Source organism: Takifugu flavidus, chromosome 7 (assembly GCF_003711565.1).
Source record: "Takifugu flavidus isolate HTHZ2018 chromosome 7, ASM371156v2, whole genome shotgun sequence".
Lineage (NCBI taxonomy): Eukaryota > Metazoa > Chordata > Actinopteri > Tetraodontiformes > Tetraodontidae > Takifugu > Takifugu flavidus.
The window spans coordinates 12,146,342-12,164,185 of NC_079526.1; the positions used below are offsets into that span (position 1 = coordinate 12,146,342).

The 17,844-nt window shown below is 45.4% G+C and overlaps 2 protein-coding genes across 10 annotated transcripts in view; both read right to left on the reverse strand.

The window, feature by feature from the left end:
* rabgap1l (RAB GTPase activating protein 1-like) overlaps positions 1 to 17,844 on the reverse strand; it is an 85,640-nt gene that overhangs the window by 56,736 nt on the left and 11,060 nt on the right. For all 9 annotated transcript variants that reach the window (XR_008951423.1, XR_008951424.1, XR_008951422.1 and 6 more), the window contains 2 exons: positions 17,597 to 17,690; positions 17,104 to 17,254 (listed from right to left, as the gene is read on the reverse strand). Coding sequence is in view for 4 of the 9 variants with exons in the window: in XM_057038679.1 (XP_056894659.1) it covers positions 17,104 to 17,254; positions 17,597 to 17,690 (245 nt within the window). In the remaining 5 variants the exon portion in view is untranslated. The remainder of the gene's footprint in view (positions 1 to 17,103; positions 17,255 to 17,596; positions 17,691 to 17,844) is intronic.
* Positions 7,121 to 15,815, reverse strand: gpr52 (G protein-coupled receptor 52). Its single transcript, XM_057038686.1, has one exon. The coding sequence runs from the start codon at positions 11,351 to 11,353 to the stop codon at positions 10,190 to 10,192; it is 1,164 nt and encodes a 387-aa protein (XP_056894666.1). The 5' UTR covers positions 11,354 to 15,815; the 3' UTR covers positions 7,121 to 10,189.

The following is a 17,844-nucleotide window of genomic DNA, read 5'->3' on the forward strand; positions in this document are numbered from 1 at the left end:
TTTTCCTCCCGCATCGTTCCTCTACCTTCATTTTCCAGTCCTCCTTTCACATCTTTCTTTTTTTAACCTCTTTCCTATTTGCTCCTCTGCCTCATTTCCTCCTCACCTCTCCTCGCACAGCAGCACGCGTCCTTCAGAACACACCCGCATCCCCATTTATAGCGTGCAGACATGCAAAGATGTTTAAGCCCTCTGGTGTCAGGAGGCCGGCTTAGCCGTCCAGCCTTCCCTCTGACAGTGATTCCTGACAGATCTTATGCAGGCAGTACGTCCTCAGTGTTACAGTATTAAAAGAGAACACTGGCTTATTCTGTGACACTAACACTCGGCCAGGAGAGAGGAAAAAGCACAGAGTCGTACGTGCACGCCGAAGCTGGCAGCTGTGTGCAGGACGTGTTTGGGGAGGAACTGTGGCACCATCAGGGACCTCGTGCTGATCGTGCGTTGAGACCGAGAGGGAAGAGCAGCGCGACGGCGTCGGCTTAACATCATTGCCACAATCATCCAAACCATCTTCCACCTGAAAATCTCTGCACCGTTGCCGCTGGTGATCTCAAGAACGCCACCATTTACTTCCTGACTGGGGGAGGAAATGCGGGAAGACTACAGGCGTCAGGAGAAGATGAGAAATTCCCGAACGCATTTAATCCTCTTAGTTTCCTCGTCGAATTTTTAGCAGCTGAAACAGAAGCGAACGGTAACAATTTAAAACAGGATGGATTATTAGGCTCCACGCTAAACGTCTACGGGTATATTTGCTCATTTCAAATCAGAATTCACTCCGCTCTCACGCGTCCCCTTTGATGCAGACACAAACGAGCCCAATCTGACACGAGCCTTCCTAGATTTCTGCAAACGGCATGATAAATTTGAAAGAGATTAACTACAGGCAAGTGGATTAAATCAATATTAGGTCCAGACAGTCTGAATTATGCGCGCACCGGCATGTTACTGTGTGGTCGGTGGTATCGTGTGTGCACAGTTGATAGCTTTTAAACTGGCTGGAAAAGGGAGGAAAAACGCACCGAAACGGACAATCAACTGAAACAGAGGTGAACAACAAAGCCACTGAGCAAGAAAGATAGCGCCGAGATACGGGTTGAGCTCCCAAACATGGAAACTGCTCAACACAAACAGCAAAGGAGAAAAAAGTGCTGATCCGTCCACGTCCCTCCGCATTTAACAGCCTTTAATTGAAGTACACCGAGCAGCCTGGGTAAAAGCTGCAGTTTAACAAAATCAAGGTTCAAGTGCTTGACTGAAGACCTTCTGCACATTCAAATTCTTCCCTCTTCGTTTTACCTGTTACATCACTTTTACAACAGCACACTGGGTATAAGTGTTTTGCATTTGAATTTTAAATAATTCAGAGGGGAACTGTTGAACAGACCGATTTCATTTCATTAAAATGTTAGCATCCCTTCTAAAAAAAAATGGTTCCTGACTGCTGTCCTTACTTCAACAAGGACAGCTTTGAATTACTCCAATGTTGACTTCATCATCATTCTGTAAAAAATGCTGAATGCCTGACCCAGGAGCTTTTTGCTAATGGCGCTAATAATGCTAACGCCGCCTGCACCGACTGGTCAGCGTATCAGGTAGACGGGTCAGGTTTTTCCAGTACCACACTGCCCAGTGCTACAGAGATGTAATCAAACGGAGGGAGCAGCTCAGACTTCTATACTCCAAGGTTTCAACATGAAAAAAAGATGAGACCCGCACACATTCCTTCATTCATCAGTTTACTTAATATTTCATGGCAGAGCCGCTGCGTTGCCAGTATTAACGACCATCTTTCTGAGAAATGTCAGCAAGCCACCGACTCTGGGACATCTGACATGAAATCATTTGACTTTTGAGGGGGCTGGTCGGGTGATGCTAGTTTATATTAATGTCTTATTTTTTTTAAATATCACATCTTTTTTTAAATATCAGGTCAAGAAAAATCATAGCAACTCTGTCTGTGTTTCGCAGTGAATATTCCAACAGTTTGCTGTGGAATCATGACTCACTCGGTCCATCTACAATGCTAAAACACCCTTGAGTGACATAATTAACCACCTACCTGCTCCAGCCTTCTCAGCCTCTCAGAATTAAAGGAGCGGATAAATGTTTCACATATGGGTGCAGAATTTGAGAAGCGGACCGGTCTTCTCGTGGTGAAACCAGTGTGAAAGAGGTGCTGGGCTCTCACGTTACCCTTCTCTTCTGACAGTGTTACGCAACGGTTGAGGAGGCTCCCACGGTTCCTGGCCGCTGAGCCCTTCGACGGAAAGCCGGCCACGCTTTGCTAAACCCGCGAGGATGATGTGCAGCGCGCCTGGTTCAGACAGCTGAACGCCCCGAGTCAGACCGGGAATGTGGGAGAGGAAGAAAGTGTCTCGGAGCCCTGAAGGCAGCCAGAGAGACCGTCAGTTGGGGAGAAAGAGACACAGAAAAAAAAAAGGTGTAATCCATTTTAACTGTAATGCAACGTCCTGGTATTCACTGTTGATACACCCGAAGGACATGTTGTCCCAGCACCAGACATCACGGGAGAGATGTCAAGTATTTGGAGACATCGTTTAATATTTCCATTATAATTTACATTAAACTCCACAACCACCCTCCCAGGACTAAAACAGAATAAAACTTATCTCCCCACTGGAGGGGCTCTGCTGGTGTGGGCTACTAGCGTTAAATTAAGATAAAAGTCACATCTCCACTTCCTCCATCTGTCCCAAAACTAAGCCAAAGTATGACAGATAAAACACCGCGACGTTGCCCCGGTGGTGTAATTTGCAGACGATCGGGCTGTGGAGTCGCAGCAGCGCTGTAGATCCCCTAAAAGTCACAACGGCACTTTCTACGGCGAAGACGTGATTCACCCTGATCCCATCAAAACGATGCCCGTTAAGAGTTTGCTGTAATCGGGTTTTAAAAAAAGAAGCCTCGTCGATACAGTTGCGTTTGCACGTTTCTCTCGGGGAACTCTCAGAGGGAACGACAGCTAATGCGGCGCCATCTGAGCTTGGCTCCAGCACCAGCGGCCGGTGTGGCCCCACGTGGGTCGCGTTAGACAACAGAGGCTGTGATGAACCGGCAGGATGGCGTGTCGGCACACGTCTGTTCAGAGCCGCTGACCCCCCCCCCCCCGCAGAAGTAGTGAGAGAATAAATGGATGTGCACGACACCAAGGTGACACAGAGAGAAAAGTACACAAAGCAGAGAGAAAATGAGAGACCGAGAGCTGGAGGACGTTGAAACTACGGGGGGGGGGGGGGGGGGGGGCAGGCCTGAGACAGGAGGATGTGTTTTAAAAGACACCCCAACATTGACAGAACGCGCAGCTGCGTGCAGGAAGAGGTTCACTGTTCAACGCCCGATATCTGTCTTTTACAGATTGAGGTGGAATTTTCTGCTGAAATGATCACAGAAGGACGGCGAGTTTCTGCTGAAGAAAGCAGCAGCTGCTATAGCAACAGCGGAGACCAGAGTCAGGTCCAGGGTCTCCGTGAAGACGGGGCGTTTCGCCGGGGAAAAACGCACAATCAGCAAATTTCTTTCTGTAACATAAACAAACAAAAAAAAGCTTTCTGGGTCACTCAGAGGTCTGCCATTAATTTCCACAGTAAGGGAAACAGGATGGATGAAAACAGTCCATCTTCTCCTTGTGGCACCGTTCAAACTCAGACATTCTTAATCTGCCGTCACTCTACTGCAACACTTCCAGTTAATCTACTAGTCTGATATTCACAGGAAAGCAGCCTGGTAATTAAAAGCAGATTTTCCCCGAGGACTTCGTCCTTGGTTGCTGGCAATAATGTTCCTAGCAGCTTCCCCAGAGGGTTGCGAGTTGGGCTGTGAGGGAGGGGCAACAGCTGGCCCACCTGGCTGATTGCAAATTCATGTGTGTGTTTCTCTGCCATGGCATTTTAACGGTCCAGCTGATCTGCATTTGAATAAGCAGGATTGCGGGTGCAGAAGACGGAGAGCGAGACGGTTTAATTTCTTATTTTGCTCGCGGTGAAACTGGTGATGGCAACGCAGGTCCCCGAAATCAGAACCGAGGAATAACTGGTTTAACACTGGTCCCAGAAATGAATGAACTGGGAGCCGGTCATACCGAAGAAGATTGGCCGAGTGAAGGGGATTAATAAAAAAAGTGTATGAAAAGACAAAATATGCTGAGCAGGTCCAGACTCGAGTAATATGGGAACGATGGACAGCTGGAGAAGGATGTGCTGTCCCCACAACAACGTGCACACAGCTCAACAGAAACTCTGAAAGACCCTGATATCTGGAATTTTCTGTCTTCTTCCCCAGCGGGCAAAAGATAATAGAGGTAGACGCACCTAAGGGTGACACACAGAAGGTCAAGAGGACAGACGTGCACGGACACACAGCCTGCTTCATCCTCCCTCCCTCACATGTAACGATAATGCAGTTATCCCCAACTCTACCCTTTATCTCTTCGTTAGCCTAAAGTTTCCATAGTAACACAAAGCCTCCCATATCCTGAATTTCATTTCTGACCACACTGTCAACTGTAAACCTTATTCTATTAAATCCCTCTATTTGATCAGTGATCAAGTTCACATCAAAGGCAAAGGAGCCTGAACAGAACTTCCACTTCACATACAGCACCGAGGAGGAAGCAGGTAGCACGTCGCGACGCCCCTGCGTGTCTGTCAATGCTAAAATAATCAGAGGATGGCGAGGTTTGACACAAAATGACAGGGATTGGTTGAGTTTGTGTGAGTCCAGGACCACAGCTGGACGAATGAGGCTGCAGGTGGGTGCAAGAGGAAGCGCGCCAGGCCAGCCGCTAGTGATGGACGGGCGGAGGTCTGATGGCAAAATCACTGCTAAAGAAGCGCCTGCGTCTGCTGTAGAAGAAGCTGAAGAGTACTACTAAGGAGCCAAGAGAGTCATTTTAATTTAAGTTATTTAACTGGGATAAATTGCCCAGTGAGAACATTAGAGAAGCCATCTGCAGACCTGCTGGCAGATGGATTAGTACCCAAGGGATATCAACAGCAAAAGAAAGCCAAAAACAGTAAAACTACAACAAACAATATTAAACACGAAGAGAAATGAGCCATAAAATTAATATTTAAAAAAAAAAAAAAAAAACCTGTCAAATCAACTCCACATGGATCAAACCTGGAGCCTGATCGAGTGCAGTTTGACTGACGTGAACGTGGGCAACGTTCCTCCAAAGAATGAAGGCAATATTTGCAGGAAATGCAGCGGTTCTGCTGTAACGTGGTTTTCTTTCACTCTCAGGTGCCAAACACAACAAACATTGATATCGTGACCCACTATCAACAACGTTAGCAGCGTTTCTCCTGAGCACGCACATTCAGAAGCATTAACAGCCAAATCAGCAGCACGGTCGGTGCACGTCCATCATAAGGCCAAATAACAGCCCTGACCTAAATTGATTTTCAGAGTTGCTGGCGGCCACAGAGATGTAACGGCGCTCAGGGGTGAGGTGGGATTTCTCAACAACGTGTGGAGTCAGCGTTACGCAAGTCGGAAAAAGAAAGCAATTAAGCACGAGAGACCTGGAAAGACAATGAGTGAGAAATTGCCGAATCAGACATTTCAAACTGAAAGCGGGATGATAAGCAGAACCGGTGAAACCGGTGAAACCAGTGAAACCACTGTACTCATTTGGAAGCAAAAAGGCACCAGAGCGCTCCGATGCGTCAACACTGGCCTGACCTCGGCTCTCGCCTCGGCAGGTGAAGTTTATGTGAAGAACTCCGTGTTAACATTGTACTCTTTATTTCCACCATTAAAGCAGCAGCCGTGAACATACGAAGCTCCCGTCAGAATCCAAAGGGATCATTAATCAGGATTCAGAGTGGGTTAGGATGAGGTTTAGGAGCTTTAAGATGTGTTTCCATCTTCCAATTGGAAAGAGAAACATCTCTGTCGCCCCAAAAGTCCAGCTATGCTCAAGATCAACAACTGCTGTCTGCAGGATTTTCCAAGATCGCCTGAAGACGCGATAATAAGGCTGATTTTGCGCGCGTGTGCCGACTTGGCACCATCAAAGGGTTCTGGTGCAGGCCTCCAGGCTCCACCAACAGCACAAATAGGCAGAAGCTGGCTTCCCCTTCAAGTCTGACATCCCCACCTCGAGAGAGAGTCGGAGGGTTCTTCCTCATTTAGGACGGAAAGAGAGAAGAGGCGGAAAGGAAGCGGAAAGTATGCTGCCATTTGTGGCAACGAGTGGATTCCAAATATAGTGGCGCTCATGAATAGGACCAGGCTGGGAGGAGTGCACTAAACTGGGCTGAATAGAAAATGAGAAGTGTTTACTGGGAGGAAACGTGTGGATTTTTCAATTCTTTTCTTTGAAATTGTGGCCTAATTTACACGGGAATAAAAAAAAGCAACATTTGTATGAAACTCCAACTTGGTAATCATCTTTCCACCATTTTTTCTGTTGACCTGGAACCTTCTCCGTCCTCTCTTTATCATTTAGAACAAGGACTTCACAGTAGAATTAAGTCAAAAAGAAAGCGCACGCTAACAGGAAGGTGTTTCTGAACTAAAGAAAGAACAAAAATATTAAACTGAGGCGAGCAGACGGCACATAAATGGCTCTCAACAGCAAGTACGCAGGCACAGACTTGAGAACTTCTGCAGTACATATCGGACACCCGGACTTTGAAGTTCCATTCAGCCCTCACTGCAGCTGGCTTGGCCATGGTGAAATGCATTGTGGGATACCTATCTGTCCCAAGCCCCCACAAGTCACACGATCCTTAAAGCAAGAAAACACACCTGGCGGTACTTTCCTACCTAAATTCAAAAAAGTACTTGGCGGCGACCTGTGATGTTTCACAAGTACACGAGAACTCAAGTACACATACTGAAAAACCTCTATTCAAATGATAATGTAATCTTCAGGCTGCCCTGTTTTAAGTTGCTCTAAATGAAGCAAAGCTGGAGTGATTGAAATCCAGCAGCTCTTTTATACCTGACAAATTGCGTCAAGGTCGTTCCAAGTCTGTCATATCGCACCGACAGTCTGAATCCACATTTTCTTTGCTACTCGACAAAAGAGGTATGAAGCAGGGCAAAGGTGAAGGTGACTCTGTTCACAAAAACACCTACACGGGGGTGACTATCTACTAATTTCACTTTTATTGGTTTGGCAATGAAACAGAAAAGGAAAAACCTTTGACAAAAATCCAAAATAAAAAAATAGACACTGTAATTTACAACACTGCCTCTCGTACCTCAAACAGAAGCCGAGATATTTGAACTCCAAAAGTTGCTCCAAACCGGTCAGAATTTGATTTGTACAGCAGATTAAAAACAAACACACACTTAATTATGCAGTATACTCATACAGTATAAAGTACAAAGGGGTAATGACCTAATACACACTGTGTTAATCTGTTACTAACTCGGTTCACTAATCCCAGTCCAGATTAATGCATCTAATATTTAGGAAGTTTTCATGTCCTACTAGTTTTGGAATATAATACAGATTAACACAATTTTTTTCTTCAGATTTTTTTTTGATGAATTTTGTTTGAAATTCAACTCGAAGCTTCACAGAATCCGCTACAAAAACAGTAAAGTCATGTGCAACGTCTGACAAATCCTGGAATCTTCAATCCGAATGGAATGTTTTGAGTATTGGAGTCGCGATGGCTAAACACGGACGTGTGATTTTTCCCTAGATTAATTCAACACTGATTCGGATCCTACACATTTCTCTAAGAGCCCACCGCACTGCACAAGAGACACAAGCTTCCAGAACACTTGAGGAGGTCTACAGCGCACTTCTAAAAGGGATTTCACAATATTCAGCCCGGTCGGCGTCCTGTGTTATCTTACAGATGCGAAACAGGCTTCAGGCGGTAGGAAAAGATGCCACACATAGAGGCAGAAATGAACCCAAACGGAATGATGCCTTTTCGGATCTGGCTGAAAAGTTCAAAGAGCTGCGGTGCTTTAGAAAAGTGCAGCACGTCTGCGTAACAGTTCACACCTTTTAGTTTTTACACGAAATTACAACTTTAGGCACATACAGAACAATCTGCAATGTTTGAAAGCTGCACAAAGCAACACGCGTCTTTTAAATGTTACTTCAATAGAGGACTCTGAATACGTTAAAGGGTGTTACGTACCGGTGATCCAGCTTTTATCTCAGGTTTCGGAGCGGAAAAAAGTGACAGTATGAAGAGTATCAACTGCAGACAGACGGTGTTAGCTCATTATTAATTATAGTCGACTCAAGGCTGCAGCGCGAGAACCTACAGACCAAATCAAACATGGGAAATAAACTGAAGCATGTCAGAAACCCAGGAGGACTCTGGTCCTGTTTGTTTTGCAGCCTTGTTGTTGTTCTTACATTCATTATGTGACCAGGCCGACTCTTTGTGCATCTGCTGCAAGTGTTTAGCTGTAGGTTGAATCTTACCACAACAATAAGTTAGCAAAAAAAAAGAGTGTATTTTATTTAGTTTATTCTGTCCTACTACTCAGAATTCATTTCATGCAGCCTTAAACTGTATGACAATAAACACAGTACTGTTAAGCAGCATAAAGTGCAGTTACAATATTCATGGATTGGTTTTGCTGTCTGACTTGGTCGCACTGTAAATACACCGTGAGCAGCAACAGATGACAGAAATTAACTGAGCAAACTAGTGCCTGGTTTGGCTACGTGGCTCCACGTATATGTAACAGCTATGTTTGAACATGGATCCAACCAGAGAAACAAGGTAAATTGACTAGAATATCTTGTTCACACCTGTGCCGCAACAAAGGATGAGAATGGTAACCAAGGCAGTCTGGAGGTTGCTTAACAACAGACATCTCCTGCACTTTGTTAACAGTCTTAAGTTCACCAAGCTGGAATGTTCACAGTAAGAGAACAGGAAATCAAACCCTACGATATTTAACAAGAAACAAGTTTTAAGAAAACAAAAGAATCCATTATAGACTCCCCCTCCCCTCCCCTCCCCGTCACAAAACACAACACACAATTTCCAGTAAGATGTGCAAAATATGCATGAAGTACTGCGTCAGTTCATTCACAAACACACAACGAGGTCTGTAGTTTGACAACAGGGTTTGCACAACTGCGTGTGCAAGCACAGGAGGGCTTTTTTGGGAATCTGGATTGTCCAGGAGAGCTATTCAAAGCTATGAAATAGAAGATTTAACCTCAAACCATGAGGCTTCGAATGCAGACCAATGAATACAATAATAATATGAGGAGATCCTTGCACTTCTAAGTCATTTTATAAAAATGCCTGCAAAGAACATCAATTTAGTTCATTGTGCCAAAGGAAAGTGTGCTTTATTACAGGTGGGATCGGTAATTAAGGAACCAGAATGAGCTGTCATCAATGGATGCAGCATGCATGGGTAAAAATAAGAATGATAATAAAAAGGGGTTTTTACTTTTTTCTTTACATTTATAAATACAGATACAAACCTTGGTCCATTGTTGGCTATGTTCATCTACAAAGACCGATATTTTAGTATTTTATGGGACTATTTATGTGCCAGGTTTTTGATTTAATCCATAAATATGAAATACATCAGACACCAGGACAGTAAATGGATGCATCTCTTTGTTGCATCACTCTCTGGTTTACATGTCCACATCATTACATCATTATAGAAGCAAAAAACCAGAACCAAACAGTCAAGGCCACACACAGTTATCAGCAGCTTCATGGCTGTCATAAATATCGCTCTGTTCATTAAATATAACAAGACTTTAAACTGACTTGTGGGCACATAAATTGCTGTTTTTTTTTCCCATCTCGGGGAAGTACAGACACACAGAGTGTAAAGCAAATGAACACTTACATCAACATATATTCTGTTTTTAGTGTTTTGAAGTTTTGTCTTTCGCTATGTTTTAAAGCCTTTAAAAGATCTGAATGCCACAGATTATTTTTTTCTTTTGTTGAATCAAACCTAATTTATGCCTTCACTGAAAGCCTGTTTCATCTTAATTCTCTACTCTTGCTGCATTAATCTCTTTGAACACCTTCATATGCAAAAATCATTTATGGAATTCAAGACAAAGTCTCTAGAATTGCGGAGGTTTTTCCCCAGTTTGATTAGCTCGTCAAGCGCTACAATGCCGCAGGCTTGGTACGACTCCCGCTTTCTTTTGCAGCATCGAGGTGCCGTGTTCTCGTCCCTTACGTGACGCCGTTCAGATGGAGCAGGAGTTTGCCCTCTTCCTTGGTTTGGGCTCCCCAAAGTCTCTGTCATCTGCCGCACAATGGCTGAAGGAGCACATTGTCTGTGAGAGCCTTCGCATGCCGAGGCGGAACACGCTATTGGAAAGGCTGTAGATGACACAGTTGCAGAAGCTGTTGCTTATGGCCAACCAGGTGGTGATGAACGAGAGGGCAGAACTATCCAGTACATGGGAACTCTCCAGCAAAAAGTAAATAATGTAGGGCAGCCAGAGCATGTAGAAAACACTGGTAATGCGGAAGAGCACCATGGCATAGCGCCGATCTGGTCCGTGCCCTCCGTGGTGCCCACCGCCACCCCCGTCTCCAGCCTCCATTTCCTGGCTGGGGAAACGTGCCCTCCGCTCACTGATCTCCCTGTTGTGCTGCTGGCAAATGCGAAAAATATGGTAATAAGTAAAGCAAACCACAAGTGCCGCAGGTGCGTAGAGCAAGCACACCACGAAGCCTGTAAAGAGAGCGCTGGTGGGCCAGGAGTGAGCGCACCACTCGAAAATGTCTCCATGATAGCCTGGCTTACCCCACCCAAAGAATGAGGGCAAGAAGATCAGGCTGGAGTAGATCCAGATAAGGGTGATGCAGCCTCGCAGCCGGCACGGTGTCACCAGCTGGTTATAAGATAGTGGTTTAGTTATCGCCAGGTAGCGGTCCACGCTGATACAAGCCAGGCACGCCATCGAAACACTCTTCAAAACGGAGATGACGTAGCTGAAAATCTGACATGTGATGGGTTCCTGGACACTGGCGGGGTAATGGAGCAGAGACAGAGCGGGCACCAGGCAGCTCAGACCCACCAGCAGGTCGGCGTAGGCCATGGTTTGGATGAAGTAGCTGGTGGTGTAGTGGTGTAAGAGAGGGGCGCAGTGGAACACGAAGATGACCGTCAGGTTCCCTGCGATAATAAGCACAGTCAGAAGAACAACAACAGCGGTCTCCAGGATGCAAGTCTCCAAGCCTTCATTCAATCCCCAGCCCAGGGGACAAGAGTGGTTAGATGTCTGGCCAGGAAAGAAGCCTCCATTGCTGCTGTTGCTGCTGAGCTCTGGAACGGTGGGCTCAGACAGGTTCATTGTACTGGGCGCTAACCAGGTAGCTGACGTTTGTATTGTTCCGCCCATAAGGCAGCCGTTCTGTAACAGAAGGCTCCCAACCCTACAGCAGGTGTCTGAAAGCCTCCTTCATTTAGTGGAGCTCGATACGCTCTGGCAAAATCTTTCACCTTACTCTCACATAGCTGAGTCTCAATCAAATGAACACAGGCTGGAGGAAAATCAATACGGCCCCTGGGAGGGTAGGACAACCTGTTTAGCTCTCCTTTTCCAATCAGTCATGGTTTGTTAAAGTTGTATGCAGGTAACAAACAGGAGCAGAGAGAGAACGCTGTAGTTCAGAGAGAATAAATCCCAGGGTCAGTATCTATACCAAAGATGATTTTCTCTCCTGCTTTGCTTCATCTGCCGATCCTAACGAGGGGGGGGGGGGGGCCATCGGGAGACTGAGGGAAGAACTGCCCTCACAAGGGCAACGAGCAAAGCTGATATACGAGGAGGTTAAATCTTGAAGCCAAACACACTTGTCTTTACTCTCCTGCGTTCTGTTCTTCTTCGGACATGCTCATACGATACCAAAACAGCAGCATAGCAAAAAGAAGAGCAACGTTTGAAGGAAACAGTTAAAGCAAACACTGCAGAACACCCAGCTTCAGCTGGAGGGCCTCACACCAGGATGTGGCGTCAAATCCATCTTTGTAATCAATCTTTCAATATTAATCAGTGGTTCACAGCGCACCCGCTGGTGCTTGTGTGTTTACTGTGCAACTGTAGGCTTTCCTTATTTTGGTGGTCCTCTTGGTCAGTGTCTGGAGCCCATGTATGCACAGCTATTGTCTGAATGAAAACACAGACACAGGCTAGAACAACACGGGGATCTCCACAGGAGATAATGTCAGTGCTCTCTCAGCACACATGGTGCCCGGGAGAAAATGTCTATACGAGGCATCCCGGCGCAGAAACGACACCGAAAGCGGCTCTTTTCTTTTCCCTCTCTGAATGAGCTCCGTCTTTAAACTTTACATCAATACGTGCGAACCTGCCTCTCGGCGAGCTGAGGAAACAAAGGAATGCAAAAGTGAGTCGGTGAAAATCCAGATTGCCGTGCAGGCAGTTGACAGGGTTCTCCTGGAGTGAGGAGAGGCCGGCTGAATAACTCAGCGCTCCGCTCGTTTTGACTCCTCTGCAACCCTGTGGCAGACGCTTGCCGGGAGATGTGCAAGGATCACTTGGCAGCATGCAGGTCTCCAGCAAACTTCCATCTTCTTTGGCTGCAGCGATCAGAAGCGGAGAGACCACCTCTCGTGTGCGAAAGCACAAGTTTTGTCATCTTCGTCGGTCCTTTGAAACGCGCACTTGTCAGAGGTATGACTCCCACAGTCTGTCTGCTGCCCCAAACAAAACACTGGCGGAGCAAGACGGGGAAATCCACAACAGCAGCAGAGGCGAGAGACGGCGTCCCGGATGAAACTGCAGTTTTACCACCGTCCTTTTGCAAAAATGCCCCCTTTGCGATCCCAGACGACGTTTTGGTTTAAAAAAAAGGAATTGTTCTATCCTGCCGTGCAGAAAGAGGTGAGGAAATAAAGCAGTCAGAAGCAGCACGTATAGCAAGCCCAAAAAAAAGATGACCGCACTGATGGAATGGAGTTAAATCTGCAGCGAGGGAAGCGAGGGGACGAAGAGTCCCTCAGCCCTGGTGCAGTGAGGAGAGATGCTGAGACTGACTTACGCTTCCCTCCCTCCCTCCCTCTCCACACGCTTTCTCCAGCTTGCACGCTCTCTCTCTTCCCATACACACAAACCCTCCCTCTTTTTCCACTCTCTCTGCCTCGGCTTCAGGCTCTTAGCCCCGCCTTCTCTTCCGTGCTGCACCTGAGGCTCCCCACCACATTATTCTGTCACTTATATGGGCTTTTTCCCCCAGAGGTAAATTTAGATGCACTATCATATTATCTATTGGTCCTGGGAAAATACACAGAATGTGCATTTAATCAGCAGAACAGTTGTTATGAAAATCACTGTGATGAAAAAAACAAGTGTCGGGAAAACGAAACATATAAAGAGACAAAGTAAAGGCCAACGTTAGTTTCTGGTGACAGTTCTGCTGTCACTATATGAGGAACCAGTCAATGGAGAACTCAAAAGCATGCTGCTCTTTACCTTTGGAGGTGGACACTGATGAAAAACAAGACCAGAAGGCCACCATTAATAATTCAATTTGATCCAAACAAAGCCAGCAGGGACACTTGTTGGGGGGGAGAATGCTGGACGCTGATTCACCTTTCACTGCTTACAGCATCCCACCGCTGGGCTCCTGCAAATTCCAATCATTAGGTTATATCTACCTAGTTAGACTGGCTTATCTAAGCTACAGTCCAGGATCTGTCGAGCTTTTAAAACTATTTCACTCAGAATCGTTTCTGAATGAGACGTCAAAGGTAGAATGAAGACATAACTTCAAAAAGCTGTTTAACAGCCCCTGTTGAGGGAGCACGCTTCGTTGAGCCTGTTTTAAATGTAGCACAGTCGGGGTTTTTGTAGTGTTTACAGCCCGGATAAAAACATACAGTGAGCACCAGCAACAAACCACTGCTGAACCAGTTTAGCAGGTAGAAGCCACTATTTACATTCACAACAGCTTTTTCTGTCACTACAGACAATGATAAAGTCTGCAGATTTGTGATCAAAGTGTTCCAAATGGGAATGTGCTTACTGAAACTCGTCTTGAAGAACATAATGTATTGTTTACACAGATATAAATATGGGCGCACACAGCAGAGGGAGAACATGTCAAATATAGAAAGCACCCTGCTCACAGCACGTGGGAAACTGCAGGCAATAGCTATTATCTCTTTTTGCAGGAGAGCAATTTATGTCCAACATCCTTAACAGGGAAAATATCTCCACCATATTCACCCCCAGCACAATGTCAGCATGTGTACTATGGGAACTGGGATTGCTGCAGTTGAGTGGTAAAGAGAAGCTAAAGGTCAAAGACGGCTGCCTACTGAAACACCATCTATCATTTTCATTTAATCTCACACCGCATGTGGGAAAACCTGTCGGAACACTCAAGTTCACATATTTATATTCATTTTTCCTGAGCTCCTTTTGTCCTTGTACCTTATAGGTCTTCATACAGTCCGAATCTCTTCGATCATCGGTAAAGGCCAAATAAAAACGATGTCTCTTAACAGAAACCAGCTGGCGCAAACACACCCGAAAGGCCAACATATACAATAAGATTATCTCGATGGATGGATGTGTGGGACCAGCGAAAAGATGCCGAGTCTCTTTAATCCGAGCTGCCGTGATGTGGAGGCCCTGCTAACACACACCTTGGCTACTTTATGGCAATTATAATTTCCAGCCATCATATCACAATTACGACATTACATGTAAACGTTAGCGTGATTGGGTCTCTGGTTTCTTATTTTAGTTTAACGGGTTTTCCTGAAGCTTCAGCGGTAAGGCAGTGTGGCCTTTCATGTTGCCTACTGGGATTGTGCCTCAGATAAGTGAATGGGAGCTGAAGTGCTGCATTCTCGAGCCACACATGGAGTCAGGCCGGGAGGCTTGCTGTGAATAGACCTATATTGTGAGCGCGGCAGAAAGAAAGTGGTGTTTCCTGACTGTCTTTTGGCCACGCGGTGCAGCTGATCCCGACAGATTGAGGAGTGAGGACTCTTCGTGGGGCTGTGACTGACAAGGCTTTAGACCCTCGAGAGAGTGACGGAGCAAACGACAAAGCCGGGGAAAATATGGTAATATATGTGCATTAATGTGCTTTTATGGTAGACAGTATGTAAATAGTTTAGAAAGAGGTGAAGCATTTGCAAATAAACTACCAGTGTGCAAAGGCTTAAACACAACATATAAACAAAATACTGATATTTCATTTACTTATATAACAGTTATCTTTAGTGCCAATATATATTCCATGCAGATCATGTGTAGTAGAGCAGTAGGTAATATCCAGATGTGTGTAATCATCAGTCGTAGCCGTTTAAAAAAGTTAACAACAGTGACAGAAAAATCCTCATCAAGCCAATAAATCAGAGAAAGGTCCATAGACCCTTGCAGTTACCATGGCAGCCCATTTACCACATACTCTGTGTATCTGCATCTGCATGATCAGTCATGGGAGTCGTATCTGCATGAGTAATACAACTGTAAAAGTACAGGGCCAAAAAATGGCCTTTCTGAGCCTAAATCTGGACTAAACTCCTTAAAACCTTATCTCATATCTTTTAATTGGGGTAAAAGGGTAATGGTAGACTAACGCCTAACATAAGGAGAATAAGTGACATTTCGTGGAAGACTTTCAGTTTCATTTGGAATGACTCCCTACAATGTGTTCTTCCAACCTCTGATTAAAGCTGCCGTACCTGCGAAGAGATGCTGACCTCTGTTAATATGCTCACTGAGCTGCAAGCAAGAGTGCTCTGCAAAAAAATAATAAAATAAAAAATTGGTCTGGAAATTGCTAGCTGAGCTTTATTAAGCTTTGGGTTTAAGTCATGAGGTACACCTTGTGCATGTTCAGCTCTAGGGAGACGAAAAGGTTGTTCAAATGTCACCAGCAGACCCCCAGCCCAGACCACAAACCTGCCACTGTGCCAGCCCAGAAAAGAGTTATTTGTTAAATTCTTAGATTCCTGGAGGCCACGCTGTGTGGAGTGACGGAGTGTGCGGTGCCTGCAAATGAGAACAGTCCAACACTGAACATGACATTTGCGATCAGTGATATTCAGGTAGACGGCCGCAGGGTGCTAAATGCTCAGTAAGTTAGTTTAATGCGGCGTCTCTCCCCCCGGGAATCGAGCTGTCAGGGGGACCAAAAAATGATTTAATAGATTATTTTTTTTGTTTAAAAACTGGATGATGATGATGGAGAAAAAAAATAATTTCACACTTATGTGAAATATACAAACTCATCTTACAATAATTTGGGACTGAGGATTTTACAGTTGGCAAGAGGTAAAACACTAAATGTTTCTATATAATGACTTAAAATTCCATCGGCATTAATGTGATCACTAAGCACAGGCATAAGGCATTAATAAGCTGCACATCGCTCTCGTTGCCATTATTTGCCTTTCACCCCATCATTCCTTCCTTCCACCATCTTCCCACAGTTCTATTCATTTTGTGGTGCTATTAATAGCCTGGCCACCCGCCTATCAATACCATCACAAGCCCGGCAAGACAGAAGATGTAGGCATGGCTCAGCTAGTGGAATGAGGATAAATGAGAAGGGGTGGTTCTTATGTAAGAACAAAGAGAGAGAGAGAGACAGAGAGTAACTGACAGACAGGCGGAGATGGTGGGCAGGTGGGTGTTAAATTTACCAAATTATAAAAAAAGGCACAAAAAGACACAGTCATAAACAGTAAAACTGGGCAGAATGTGAACCGAGAAGCTGAAACACTATACCCCAGGGCTTAAATGGCAGTTGGCTTGGTTGCTCAGTGTCATTATTTGGTCAGATTAATTTGTCCTAAGAGGAGCTGTAGGTGTAAATGAACTAACACTGCATCTGTGTGAGCAGTAACAGGCTGATGAGGGTTGTTTTTCTGCAATCTTAGAGTAAACTGGCTGCGATGACACAGCTTCTTACCTCAGTAGCATATATACTGTATATACAAGCTCAGACCACAGCATATGTGGTCCCAGATGAGGCGTGTGTGAATCAAACATGCACGAGCCTGTTTAAGGTGCAAACCGCCATGTTCGCCTGTGTCAGCCTGCATAAACCTGAGTGTCATACGGTAAAAGCAAATTATTACAGCACGCTGTCCCTCCCCGAGTATTACCTTGGTAATTAGGATGCGGTAGTGTTCAAGTAGGTCATGGCTGTTGTGACAGCCGGCCAGCAGCTGCCAGACTTCAGCTCTGAGTGGCTCAGGAATGCCGCCTCGCACCAGTGAGGGCAAACCCTTCGGACGAGTGGAGAGGTTCCCATGCCTGGCATAAACACAGACACATCGTTTCAAAATAATCAACTTTGTCCATTGCAAATGTCTCGTTGGAGAGATTCAGATTAGTCATATCACTTTCATTCTGCTTGGAGCGATTGTCAGCTCCATCTTGATTCGTTGGCCCGTTTTGAACACGTGTTGCTTCTAGCAGGTACGGCTAGGACAGTTTATCTCGAATGATTAAGTCTTACAGTAGTGGCAGCATGAGATAGCACTCGAACGCATGCGGAGTGCGTTTTCCATATAAACCATGGCCGTAAAGAAAACTCAAACATTCCATCTAGACTTTATTTGCTTGTCGATATTTTCTTGTCTTTTGGAAGCTTACCATCTATGGAGAATTCCTCCCCAAGACTCCAGAATTTTCTCAGGACATTCTTTTGAAACATCTCCAGTCCCACTTGAGATTTCACTGTCGCTATCTGCAGCAAACACACCAACAGAGACACATTTGGAACATTCTGCGGTTTGAACGCATCGACTGTGCAGTCACAGAAGAGAGCAGGAAGAAAGGAAAATGTCGGGCCTAAAAGGATGTTAAATCAACACCAAAGCTGCACTGTACTTGGCAGAAAA